The sequence below is a fragment of the Myxocyprinus asiaticus genome, chromosome 10 (assembly GCF_019703515.2).
Source record: "Myxocyprinus asiaticus isolate MX2 ecotype Aquarium Trade chromosome 10, UBuf_Myxa_2, whole genome shotgun sequence".
NCBI classification, from domain to species: Eukaryota; Metazoa; Chordata; class Actinopteri; order Cypriniformes; family Catostomidae; genus Myxocyprinus; species Myxocyprinus asiaticus.
In genome coordinates this window covers 7,503,876-7,518,912 of record NC_059353.1, presented here as the reverse complement: position 1 = coordinate 7,518,912, position 15,037 = coordinate 7,503,876, and the positions used below count along the sequence as shown (strand labels likewise).

Below are 15,037 nucleotides of genomic sequence, written 5' to 3'. Positions count from 1 at the left end.
GTGCCCGACAGCCGTGACGTGTGCTCCAATCGCCTGCTGTTGCATCTAATTCGCGTCAGGGTTCTGGGTCTGCCGCGCATCTAACTCGGCCGGACACTCCCCGCTCTGCTCCTGGATCTGCAAGGATGCCAGTGTGCACACAAGGAGACAAAAGCCTGCTTCCCGTTTTTATGGCAGCGTTGACGAGGCTCCATCCAATTCAGGTGTGCCTCATGATCCGTCGCTCTAACGAGGCTTATTAATTATGCGCCTCTTCTCTTCACCTGCCCAACTCCCATCGTGGGCCTGGCTGAAGGACGGCCCTAAGAGGTGGGACGATGATGACGAGAGGGAGGGGCAGGTCGTTTTGCCACACGATTTAAATTTATATTGTTGTTCTGGGCAAATACCTTAAACAGGTAGTTAAAAGAATAGTTTACCTACAAATTTTTAATTATGTCATGATTACCTGACCTCATGTGTTTCAAGCCCATAGATGAGACAAATTCAAAAAGAACACAAAAGGAGATGTTAGGTAGAATGTCCCAATCACCATTCACTTTAATTCATCTTTTTCCCATACAATGAAAGTGAATGGTGACAGAGACTAACATTCTGCTTAATATCTTCTTTCATGGTCCATTGATGAAAGAAAGTCACATGGGTATGCAAAACATTAAGTTAGTTATGACAGAATTTTCATTTTTGTGTCAGCTATCCCTTTAAGAGTTTAAGTCAGTTTTCACCACATTAATGTTGACAAAATGCACTGAAAATTCACAGATGGAATCCTGAAAGAGGGGACATTGCTAATGAATCAGTTATGATATTTATGGAAAATAGATAGGCTAATAATATGTAGACTATAGGTTATTAAAGATAGTTAATAGGATGATATTTTAAATATGTATATTATTCATATTTTATTTATATTATGTAAATTGGTACATAGGCATACTTATATTATTAAAACGGACTGATTCACAAGGCAGAGAAAATACCTGTATACATCATATGGAGCATCAGAGAGATGGAGATGAGAGATGTAACAGGTGTTTATAAGGATGAAGAAGTTGTCTGTTTAAAGCGTTTCTCTTCATCCAGCAGCGGAGTCATTCTAGCAGTATTTTACACAAAGCATTTTTGCTATTTCTGCCTTTCTTGTCAAAGGTGCTATAATATGAGCATTATATGATGAACCAATACTAGACTGCTCTACATAGTCAGCTTCGTTGTTTATAAATTAGTTTTATCGTGTGTATTAATATAATATTTATTGTTATGTAGTCCTATATAGTTATGGGTTTTTGCCTCTGCAAACACTGTAGGTAAGGAGTGTAACGATTCATTTGTTTTCTTGTTTTCCTGAGTCAATTCATATGCATTGATCTTGATTCATGACTTTTAAATCATGAATCATTCGCGTTGCCTGATAATCGATTTAAAATGCTAAAGTCAAATGAATTGCGATTAGAATTGTGAACTATAGTATACACCAGCGCTACTCAACACGCAGACAGCATGCAGCACTTGAGGCATCTTTTTGTAATCTAAGGTAAATGGCTTTTGGATTACTTTTGAGCTAATTCTTGTTTATGTAATGTTACATTCATTTGAGTAGGATTGTAAGCTCGTAACATTTTGACATACAGTAATGTTGCTTAAATGCATTAAAGAACATTTTTAAATGTTTTTGATATTGATATAGATGTCACTTGAGAGTTATTCATCACAGCGTGAATCTGTGTCAACCCTCATAGGCTTACAGCTCACCAGAGATATGTGCTTGTTGCAATAACTGGAATAACAGAAAAAGAGAAATAATAGGTGAACCTGCTACAATGGCGTTGCGACGTCTATACGCAAATGCTTATTAGAGTTGTGTTACTTAACAGTAAAACGCTAAAGTGAACAAATCCTAATGATTTGTCACTGGAGCAGTTGTGGAACTAGTATTGGATATATCATCTCTCTTGTTTTTAAACGCATCATTGGTGTGTGTGATGTTAAACAATGATGGTGTTTTTTAGTGAGTGTCTTTGACTGTGAAAACAGAAACGGTCAAATATCTGCTTTCTATCTTGCAATGAATGTGGCAGAAAGTGACAAGCATCACCTCTTGGTATGGCAACTGCACCGCTCTAAACCGCAAAGCCCTGCACATAGTAGTGCGTTTCGCCCCGTTCATCATTTCACAGAGTGAAATCAGAAACAGTAGGTTGACTTTTCTTTAGCTAAAATCGGTCTGTGGTTACCGAAATGTGAAACACTGCCCACAGTGGCCAAAGTGGTAAGTGTTGTTGGGTGTATGGGCATGTGTGATCTCCATTTTTTGAGTGAATTTTCCACGGAGGAGTGGCAAAAGAAAGCTGTAAAGTGAGTTGTTTTCAGCTGTACAGGATATAATACAATGAAAAGGAATGCATATTTTATGGCTAACAGACTGAACAGATGTGCCTCTGTCTCTCTAAATGTCTTGTGTTTGGTCTCTGGGTCACCTGCTGCACTGATCACACTTGAGTGCTGGGTCTCAGACAGATACAGAGAGATGGAGAGAAAAGGTTCAAGGCCATCTGACAATTAGTGAGTGTAGCAAACGGCTGTCTGGCCTTCACAGCTGCACAGCTGGGATCTGTAGTGTCAAGACGCAATTTTATGACTCGGTAGTATGTCTGAGCAGTACATACTTTTGAGTACTACATATTCAAAAGTATGAACTTTCCCAGAACCAGCAAATTACTTCTATGCACTTGACATATCTGTATATATGCAGTAAAAGTATGCAAAATGCATGGCAGCCCCAGACGCAACACAATTGTTGTGAGACAGTGAAAACTTCCTCAGGCTTTCTGACTGCCTGATGATTTATTAACTGCTAACAAAAGGGTGCGGGGTCATTTCCTAGTCGAGATAACCTAGAATGTGACATCACAATACTGCTCTATCAAGACAATGTCCTTAAGCAAAACACTTGTTCCCAGACAGCGAATGAAGTGGTAGCTCATTCAATCATAATGGAATAGCAGTGTCCAAAAAAGGTTGTACAGACAATATCAAAGAAACTTTAGAAAGTGTGCTTTGATTTTGAGGTCGCATTTCCATCTGTTCAAAATTAATAAGTAACAAATTCTTGATGAACATAACTCAGAAAACAAAGAGGATAATATACTTCTGCTTGTGGATATCTACTTAAACGTAGCAAACAAAACTCTTTCAAATATCTTTCAAAGATTTGATGCCACAAACCTTACAAACTTTGGCAAATATAGTGACTAGTTCTTCCACAGAAACGCTCATTATAGCAGCCTGGAATCATGTAAACAACTTTTAAACTTGCACTAATAAAACCCTTTGCGCCCTGGCTACCAGGATATATGTAAAGCTGGTTCATGGACATGCGTCTGAGGTTGAGACTACAGTAAGTACAAACCAGCCTGGGCTACACTGGTTTTGATGAAAGGGATGATATCAAACATCTGCTTTTGCAGCTCAACAGGGTTCGTAAAATATTATAAATGATATACTGATTGGCAGAGGGTATTACAGTATATGATTAATTGCAGGGATTAGATTTGTCTCATGTATTACTTAGAAATAATCATGCAAGTAAAATATTTTAATTCTGTACTTATGATAAATGAGAGACTTTAAGTAACGGTGATTAGCCGTTTAGAATTAGATTTCAACATGTTTGAAACTATATTTGTATGCTTTGTGCAAAAGTTATATAGAGCATGGTAGTCCCTGTCACGTGGCCTGTGAGGTATGCATAATGTCACATTCATTTAATGAAGAAATGTTAAGTAAACAAATGAGAATCCATCAATATTTCTCAAAATGTGCACACCTTCGGACTAAACATTCTATTGGATGTTGTTCACTGAAGCTTGCTAAAGGCAAATTAATGGGGGTTTACACCAGTGAATTGGTATATGTCTTTATTACGTTTTTATTGTCATAACTGTTGTTTTGATATGTTGACACAAATTAAGAAACTACTCACTTAAAAATGGTAAAACTGTGGTGAAATATCGAAGCTGGAGTGCACCTTTCTAATGATGTATAGGTTGTCAAGATTATTTAAGAACTGTATGGCAATAGCATGCATTAAATAAAACCAATACCAATCATGAGGCCACCTGCAATCTTTGTGTGATTCCCTCCCAAACAAAGAGAGGTGTCATCCCACCATCCCCCTTGAAATCGTTTTTGAAAATCAAAACCACTGAAATCAACCACTGGGTTCCCCCACCTTCTCATAACAGGCATAGATTACTGGAAAAGCCACAGCTAGCAGGGTTTCCAGGTATTCTCACCTGAAAGTCCTCCAGAGGAAACTGCAGCATGTCCCTTAGTCCATCGCTGAGAATCTGAGTCTTCCTCTGAACCAGCACACTTTCATAATCTAGAGGTTCCACAACACGCGGCTTCACCTGAAAACATACAAATTCAACAGTTCTTACAGGGTGAATTCAGAAGGGCGATTACATTTAAGCCCAAAGTATACTTCGCTTTTGACATGAACACTTAGCTGTCCAAGTATACTGTGCACGCATACACAGGTGGTTGACACATGCACGCTATGAGATACTGGACTATTTCTTCTTAGAAGTTTAGACACACAAAGATGTCTTTAAATTCCTTCAGACTCGAGTTATACAAAGGCAGGTATCTCCTGACCTCCTCACACACGCGCTCTTGATGTGCACATTCACTTTTGCTGTTTTCACATTCGTCTCGTCTTTTTAGTAGTGACAACATCATCTTTTAGTGCTTCTTCGTGACAGCAATGGCTCAAATGTGAGTGTTGCCACCTTGTGGAACTATTAATTAGTGCAAATAATTCCAGGCGCATGCGCACTCTTTGCGTTCAAAGATGCACATTTAGAAAAATTCTGGCTGCTTGGGTTCAGTACTCGAGCACTCTGCTGATGACGAAATTTGCCTCAAACAATCTGTACGTGGATGCTCAGCATTCACGTCTGACCGAAGTGTACTTAGGTGATTACTGTTCGGAGTAGAAAGAGTGACTCAACCAAAACATTATGTATCAAAGGTTTGATCTCAATGTCACAGAAAACTCTCCACTGTGGTGCTGTGGTGCAGTAGTTAAAGATTTGGACTGGTAACCAAAAAGAATGCAGGTTGAATTAGGCAAGGGGTGATCCACAAATATGTTACTTCATTGTGGGTGAACTTGTGGTACAGTAAGTAATTTCCAGACCACTAGCAGCACCAAAGAGAATTGTAATCTGTTCGAGCGAGCCAACAAGATGCCGTGGTGGATTGTGGGAGTGTTTGGGAAACAATATTAATGAAATTCTTATTTGGTGCCGCAAGTGATGCAAATTTTTTTAGTTCTAATATATCATCATTCAATGGCAACGTTGCATGCAAAGACATTAGCTGGGTCTTCATCCACACATTTTTATGCGCATTTTGAGATACTGCATAAAAACTGCTAGATGGAAACACCAAGATGTGAATAAAGCCTGCAAAATACTAACATACATATACATATATATATATATATATATATATATATATATATATATATATATATATATATATATGCGCTCGCTTGAGGTGTATTCATTTTATATTCGATAAGAAAAAATGCTCAGAAACTCCATTTAAATCCTATTGACTCAATCATGAATACAAGATGCGCATTAAAAGTACAGATTTATCGGTTGGCCGATATTAGTCTTTCACAGATATATCGTATCGCCGTATATGTTTTCCGATATGCGCAGATATGAAAACTTTTTTTTTTTTTTTCAGAACACATAATGCAGAAAACAATGCTTGGGGTGATTTAGAGTTGGTGTCATAACGTAGTTTGTCCAGCAGAGCATGCTCCAACTCCGCTGTTTACAGAGATGAGGTGACAGTGGTTCTGGTGGCAGTGTGGAGTTAAGCAGTGTCTTCACGTTGTTAACTAGTTTGTGAAATACATACTGGAAAGTTATTAAACAATGACCCCATCATTTTCCCTTTTCAATATAACTAATATAAAGTTAACCCTGTCCCTGACAACCATGTCACTCATGTTTATCACATCTGTTTGTGATGTTAGCCAGCTTTAGTTTGTCAGTGCAGTCAGTAATGTAGCAGATTGAAAGGTAAACATCAGAGCATCTTTCTGCAGCTCAGCAGACAACGGTGGTGGATTGTGTCTGTTGAGTGTTGATTTCACGCTATGTTGTTACCTAGTTGGTGACATGCAATGCTAGAAAGTAAATAAAGTCCATCTTTTATTCTCCTTGACAACGAGATTATAGCTAACTAGCTAACCACGTAGCTACTTTCATTGCTTGTCAGCTGAGTGGAAGCTAATGTGTAAACATGTATTCACCAAACTGTTTTGTTTAGGATTCGCAGTTTGGTACCCCCTTCAACCGAACAATTCCAGTCCTTGCATTTACAAAATGTCATATTTAAAAGTCTGGTTTTCCACCATTGAAAGTTTCCCCTGAACTTGAATATGGTGTAACACCGTTGCCACTGTTTATCTCTTGACTCGGCAGGTGTAAATGCTTCTTGTTTTACAACCTGCCCCTAATTGACTGGCAGTATTAAAATAGTCAGAATTTGACTGATACTAAACAGTACTACTGATGTTTATTTAGCTATTTATTTTATTTGAATTTATTCTTTATTTAAATGGCCAGCAACTGACTGATACTGAACATACAGTACTGATGTTTATTTAGCTATTTATTGTATTTTTATTTATTCTTTATTTTCTCAGTGTTCATTTTTAGAAATGGTTGACAAATGTATAATAATAATGTCAAATATTCTTTGATACAAATATTTAAGAAAGCAGCCTTCTGAGTACCTTTGCATAGTCATATCGGTGCAAAATCCACATAGAAAAGGTCTGTTTTCATTCCAGCTCAAAAATAAACTATATAGGCCACCATATCAGTAATCTGTGAATTTTCCCCCTCTAAAATCGGTATCAGTCTCAAAAATCCCATATCGGTCTGGCTCTAATTAAAAGTCATACGACTAAATAACTCATTCATAACTGGACTAACCAGCAGACCAATCATCGCATCTGAAATGTTCTTCTGGTTATCCTGAAATAACAGTGTCTAGAAAATCCAAAGCCTGCATAGAGTTTGCAGAGCAAATAAGTTGAACACAAAGTTGAACTGTGCCGAAGAGCAGGTTTATTGATACTTTTGAAAAATATATAATAGAGCTACACTGCAAATACATAAGGAAGGAGGAACTGAACTGGGAGCGACAGCGTGTTACACAGAGTTCTTTCCAGTGTTTTTTCTGTGTGCTCTAAACCGCAAGTATTTTATTAATAAAAGTGTCACAGTGGCTACAGTTTCTCTGGAAGTGACGATTTTGATTTTTGCGATGTGGATTTACGCATAAAATTAAATGTTCAACTTGGATGGAAACAGCTGCAGAGAAAAATTTTACTGACCATAATATTATGAAAATAAATTAACATTTTATTCTAGTTTCTCCTCTATTACTAAGACAGAGTTAAACGAGAAAAACAAAGTCCTGATCTCTGAAGAATGAGACATTTGGATGAGGATCTTGGTAATAACATGTTTCCACTGATAATACAGAAGGAATCTGCATTTGTGTGTGTGTGTGTGTGTGTGTGTGTGTGTGTGTGTATATATAAGACTAAGTGAGATAACACAGTCCACTAACACACCTGGGAGTGATATTGGCAGAATGACCACCAACTTTACAGACTCGTTAAAGTGTCCACATGTAATCGCCATCAAGCAGTTCAATGTGGCCAGTGTGTGTGTATGAGTGTATGATCTCAACTCTCACACTCTCAATAAAGTGGAGAAACAGCTGTTCATTGAAATTAAGAAGTATGAAGATGTGCATGTGTATTTTTACAGTATATGGATGTATAGAGGGTGTGTGTGTGTGTGCATGAGTGTTTTGATCATTGCTGTATAGCTGTGTTTATATGTAGTTCAATGAGGTGGTGCTTATTTCTGTCATTCTATAAGAGATCTATTGAGTTATTCAAAAATACAAGTAGTCGACCGATATACGGCATTTTAAATTATTGGCATCGGCCAATATATGTTCCCGTTTTGCCAATTAGTTTCTTAAGCCACGACGGTGCGGAGAATCACCTGCTTGCACGTGAAGGAGCCCCCTGAGACATGTAAATGTCCAAATCACAGTTCGCTTTGTTGTTACATGCCATCTACTACAGTAATAGGACTGTGTACATCACAATCTCATTTAAATGGTCCCACATATCAGAGACAAATGAGCTGATGATGTTTAAGTGCTTGGGTGTTTTATTCTCTCTCTCTGTTACTGTCTTGTCTAATCATAAAAAGACAAAACTTGCACAAATCTGATTTCTTTCTGTGGAGCGCTTATATATATTCCTCTTAAGTGTTTTTTTTTTTTTTTTTTTTAAAAGCCTGGCTCAAAACAGTGTTCCTTTGACTCACAAATGTTGTGTGACGGTCAGTCCGTGACACTCCAAGCAGGCAATCCAGGCCGTGTAAACTGGAAGTGGTAGGTAGATTGCTGCTCTCACTGGATCCGCGTGAGAGCAATAGAGTAACTTCCAACGTAAAAGCGCTTCACGTGCGCGATAAGTAAATGTCATATTCACTGTGCACTGTATGTGAATTAGTTTGATTTGGTCTTTTTGTAAGAAGACTAAACAGAAACCAGGAGAAACTGCTATCTGCCATCTAAAACATACGAAATCTATTATTTTTTATTATTATTATATATAAAGCTATTTTTGTGTGAAAGTTTGAGTAAATATAATGCTAAGTTAAATCATTTTTTAGACAATTTATTAAGTAATATATATATATATATATATATATATATATATATATATATATATATATATATATATATATATATTATTCAGAAAATATTCAGACCCCTTTAATTTTTTTCACATTTTATGTTGCAGCCTTATGCTAAAATGCTTTAAATTATTTATTTTTTCACATCAATCTACACACCATACCCCATAATGACAAAGCAAAAATGAGATTTTTTTTTATAACTTTACACATTTATTAAAAAAAACAAAACTTTTAAAAAAAAATTCACACTGACATAAGTATCCAGACCCTTAACTCAGTACTTTGTTGAAGCACCTTTGTCAGCGATTACAGCCTCAAGTCTATTTGGGTGTGATGTGACAAGCTTTGCACACCTGGATTTGGGGATTTTCTGCCATTCTTCTCTACAGATCCTCTCAAGCTCTGCCAGGCTGGATGGGGATCGTCAGTGGAAAGCAATTTTCAGTCTCTCCAGAGATGTTCGATTGGGTTCAAGTCCGGGCTCTGGTTGGGCCACTCAAGGACATTCACAGAGGTGTCCTTAAGCCATTCTTGCATTGTCTTGGCTGTGTGCTTGGGGTCAATGTCCTGTTGGAAGGTAAACTTTCGGCCCAGTCTGAGGTCCTGAGCACTCCCGACTAGGTTTTCATTAAAGATATCTCTGTATTTTGTTGCGTTCAGCTTTCCTTCAACCCTGACCAGTCCCCCAGTAACTGCCGCTGAAAAACACCCCCACTGCATGATGCTACCACCACCATGCTTCACCGTTGGGATGGTATTACGCAGGTGATGAGTGGTGGCTGGTTTCCTCCAGACATGACACTTGGAATTGAGGCCAAACAGTTCAATCTTCGTTTCATCAGACCAGAGAATCTTGTTTCTTGAGGACTTGAGAGTCCTTTAGGTGCTTTTTTGCAAGCGGCTTTCATGTGTCTTGCACTGAGGAGAGGCTTCCCTCTGGCCACTCTGCCATAAAGCCCAGATCGGTGGGGTTTTGCAGTGATGGTTGTCCTTCTGCAAGTTTCTCCCATCTCCACACATGATCTCTGGAGCTCAACCAGAGTGACCATCGGGTTCTTGGCCACCTCTCTTACCAAGGCCCTTCTCCCTCAATTGCTCAGTTTGGCTGGGCAGTCAGCTCTAAGAAGAGTCCAGTTTGTTCCAAAATTCTTTCATTTAAGAATTATGGAGGCCGCTGTGCTCTTGGGAACCCTCAAAGCTGCTGACATTTTTTGTAGCCTTCCCCAGATCTGTACCTCAACACAATCCTGTCTCTGTGCTCTGCAGGCAGTTCCTTTGACCTCATGGCTTGGTTTTTGCTCTGATATGCATTTTCAGCTGTGAGACCATATAGACAGGTGTGTGCCTTTCCAAATCATGTCCAATCAACTGAATTTGCCACAGGTGGACTCCAATCAAAGTACAGAAACATCTCAAAGATGATCCAGAGAAATGGGATGCCCCTGAGCTAAATTTCAAGTGTCATAGCAAAGGGTCAGTTTTTTCTTTTTAATAAATTTGCAAAGTTAACAAAAATCTGTTTTTTTATTTGTCATTATGGGGTTTGGAGTGTAGAATGTGAAGAAAAAAAAATAATTTAGCATAAGGCTGCAACACAATGTGAAAATAAATTAAGGGATCTGAATACTTTCTGAATGCACTGTGTGTGTATATATATATATATATATATATATATATATATATATATATATATATATATATATATATACACATACACACACACACAAACACAGACACACTACTGGTCAAAAGATTTGAAACATTTGACTGAAATGTTTCTCATGATCTTAAAAATCTTTTGATCTGAAGGCATATGTTTAATGTTTGAAATTAGTTTTGTAGACAAAAATATAATTGTGCCATCATATTAATTTATTTCATTACAAAACTAAATTTTTATAAAAATAAAAATAATAATAATAATAATAAAAATGTTAATAAATCTACCATCTATAATAAAGAAAAGCAGCCAATAAGTGCCCAACATAGATGGGAACTCCTTCAATACTGTTTAAAAAGCATCCCAGGGTGATACCTCAAGAAGTTGGTTGAGAAAATGTCAAGAGTACATGTCTGCAAATTCTAGGCAAAGTGTGACTACTTTGAAGATGCTAAAATATAACACAGTTTTGATTTATTTTGGATTTTGTTTAGTCACAACATAATTCCCATAGTTCCATTTATGTTATTCCATAGTTTTGATGATTGTACTATTATTCTATAATTAAAAACCATTAAAAAAAACCATATCGGTCAACCTCTAAAAACTACATTAAAATGCAATTCACACAAAACAATTACACCTCTACTATGAGGATCATGTTTTAAATTCCTGAGTTCAAAGTTATTTTGATAATTTTTCTGGAGCTTAAAATCAAAAATGTCTAAGTGGTTATACCATCTGGAGACAGTAAAAAAAAAAAAAAAAAGTATCTATAAAACCTAATATTCATGGAAAGGAAATGTTGGCATAAGTATTTTGGAATAATATATTATTTCTTAAATAAAATAAACAAACAATGAAAGTTTTGTTTTAAAACATTTTTAATATTTGAAAACCTTTTGTCCATCAAATCAAAGTCAGGTTGTGTAACCAACATGCAGGTAGCCATTCTGATGTCAGGATGTGACAAATTAATAAAACAGAGAACCCATTTAGACCCTCATAACCATGCATGACGTTTTTAAAATATTCGATATTTTGAAGAAAAAAAAAATCAAAATGCACATTTTGTTCAAGTTATGTGGTGTAACCCTGAGAAAACTTCATATTCGTGCCACAAAAATTCATGATACAGGTATTTGCAAAAATATTTATTTTATAAGTTGTGTAAAATCATGTATTCAAGGTGCAAGGAAAGCATTTTATTACCTTTTGGTTACACCACATTACACTTTTGAAGTCATTAAATACATTTTTTGTTTGAAAATGCTATAAATGTTTTTTTTCAAAAATATATATGATACATGTGTTTTAAACTAGATTTTTTTTATCCCCTTTTCTCCCCAATTTGGAATGCCCAATTCCCACTACTTACTAGGTCCTCATGGTGGTGCGGTTACTCGCCTCAATCCGGGTGGCGGAGGACAAGTCTCAGTTACCTCTGCTTCTGAGACAGTCAATCCGCACATCTTATCACATGGCTCATTGTACATGACACCACGGAGACTTGCAGCATGTGGAGGCTCATGCTATTCTGCACGATCCACGCACAACTTACCACGCGCCCCACTGAGAGTGAGAACCACTAATCACGACCACGAGGAGGTTACCCAATGTGACTCTACCCTCCCTAGCAACTGGGCCAATTTGGTTGCTTAAGAGACCTGGCTGGAGTCACTCAGCACACCCTGGATTCGAACTTGTGACTCCAGGGGTGGTAGTCAGCGTCAATACTCGCTGAGCTACCCAGGCCCCCTAAACTAGATTTTTAAATGATTTCCCATTTTTATAATCTTAGACAACCTAATTTGTCAATGATCCATGTGCATGGGTGGATAGATGAGTTTGTATGTGAGTGCTAATATATGTATTTGAGTCATTCAGCAGTTTAATCTTTACAGTATATGACAGATGTGAGTAACAGTCTTATGACTGACAGGTGACATTTTATTGTTGTTGAGGTATTTCTATGCAGTCAGTTGCTGAGTCAACTAACCACACTGAACAACATCTCACTCGACAGCAATGTTAGCGATCGAAACTACTAACTTAACTACATTTTATAGTAGCGTAACAGTAACTCAGGATGTTTCCACAATAAACACAATTTCCACAATTTTTTTTCAAACGAGGTCACTCTAACATGACACAAAAAGCATATAAACAGTGACATATAAAACAGTACATAATTACATCATTACAGTACATCACCCAGGGCCGATCTGAGCATATGAGGGCCCTAATCAAAATCCTATTTGGAAGTTTACTACAGTCTGAAGGAACATCTCTCTCTGCCTAACCATGATGAAAGAACAGGCAAAAATGAAACTCACACACTTACCCACCCACCTTTATTTATTTATGGGCACATGAAAGTCAGTGTTTGGACTGTTGTGTTCAAAATGGCATCACAGTAATGACGAGTGTGTGGGTGCTTCACTGTCCCTGTTTTAATCACTTTCAACATTTTGCGTACGTGCACGTGTGTTTATTTCTTAACACTGTTGCACTCAGCAACACAGCACATCCACACACTCCAGCTGGACACAACAGGCTTACAAATTACAGCACACTTCGAACTGTGTCCAAAATACAGTTCATAAGCCATTCATTTCACAGCACAATGTATGTGACTAAACTGAAACTCCTTCACACAATGACATGCACATGTGTACGATAATTAAAGTGTTTTACAGTGTGATCTCAACATATAAAGTCACTCTTTTTTAAACACTACTTTGAAGCAAACATTCAGTCTGAAAGCTGATCTCAACTCTATTGTGTTTGTAGTAATAGAAATACAGTAGAAGAGAGTTGTGTGGGCAGTGACAATAGGGTGTGTGTGTGTGAGTGTGTGTGTGAGACGGAGAGAGAGAGAGAGAGAGAAAGAATACCAAAGTGGGAATGGATTCAAGTGAGAATTTTTAATGGTAATGAAATGGTATTCTTTCTAGGTACCTTGGAGTAATATGTAAATATCATGGCAAATGAAAATGGTTCAATCATCTGATGCCTTGACAGTACCATGATCCTGCCATAGAATTCAAACTCAAAACCTTTAAAGTACTACAATGTACAGACACTAAATGAATGTGGCTTAATCACTAACTTCAAACAACCATTCTGTCAAAACCACACCTCAGTTTTTCAAAACATTTTGTGCTTTAACTTAACCTACAAACAACATATCACAAAGTTGACTGAAGTTAGTCTGATATTCAGATCATCACAAGTTGACTGAATAAAGCTGATTTACTAATCAAACTATATAAAAACCGACTTGCTATTAAATTATCGCAAAGTTTATTTAAAAATGTATCTAGTACTAAATTAGCCCCCCCCCTCAAAAAAAAAAAGTATATTACATTTTAAACTATCAAATTTGAAAAAGTTGATTGACAATCAAACTAAAACAAAGTTGATTGAAAAACATTGATTACTTTCAAAGTTTACGAAACAATGTATTTAGTATTAAATGAGCACAAAATTGATTAATAAAGTTGATTGATCAGACAATATCAAAGTTAATTGAAATTCAAACAATCAAGAAACTGACTGTACATTTGGGTCCCCCTTTATATTAGGTGTCTTCAGCTACTATGTACTAACATTAAAACACTTACAATACAATGTACTTATTGTGAAACTGCATGTTGTTCTGCAAAAATCACACAAGAATAACATTTGCTGCTATGGAGGTTGAGGTATGGGAAGGTTTAGGGGTGGGGTAGGGTTAGGGTCAGGGTTAAGGTTTAGGGTTGGGATTAGGGGTTAGTGTTCAGGGTCAGGTTAGGGTTAGGGGTAAGGTTAACATTATAACTACAGATATATTTAAAGTACCTACATTTAATTATAAGTACAATGACACAACACTACTGCAAGTATATAATAAGTACATTGTATCAAATGCTGAAGTACACAGTAGTTACAGACACCTAATATAAAGTGGGTCCAAAATGTGTTTTAAAACATTGATCAAAAAAGTTGATAGACTATCAAAGTTGATTGACAAAAGTTAGCTTGCTTATCAATCACTGCAAAGCTGACTATTAAACATAATAATAACTATACTAATTTCTTTCATCACCTTGACAATGGTAGTAAAATGTGAAAGACAAAGCATCTGTCTGTCATCATGTGTCCTCAAGTGTGAATGGTGACTGTGGCACTAACCTTCCCTTGTGGACTAATGCCATCCTTCTCTTCCTCCAGGACAGGCACATATTTAAACTGCTGAGGAGACTCAATCACCAACTCTTTCTTGGGTGCTTTTCCCGTCCTGCCCTGCATCACTACAGTAAACCTCTCCCTCTGAAATAAACCCTTTAAATCCACAACTCTCCGGTTGAATCTCCAGTTCAAAGCCTGCAGAAAGGCAGGAATCTCAGCATGTCCAGTGGTCTGTCCTCACTCCAAAACACACACTCACACACTGGACAGCAGCCTCACCTCACGCTCTGACTGAACACAGGCCGCCCCTCCTACACACTGCTATTCTGCCGGTGGGAGTCACCAAACACACACACACACACACACTCCTCCCCCGAGTCAA

The 15,037-nt window shown here is 37.3% G+C and overlaps 1 protein-coding gene across 1 annotated transcript in view; it reads right to left on the bottom strand.

The window, feature by feature from the left end:
• Positions 1 to 15,037, bottom strand: part of LOC127447283 (dedicator of cytokinesis protein 9-like) — a 151,923-nt gene that overhangs the window by 96,133 nt on the left and 40,753 nt on the right. Inside the window, exon 2 of the mRNA XM_051709060.1 lies at positions 4,296 to 4,412. Within this exon, the coding sequence (XP_051565020.1) occupies positions 4,296 to 4,412 (117 nt within the window). The remainder of the gene's footprint in view (positions 1 to 4,295; positions 4,413 to 15,037) is intronic.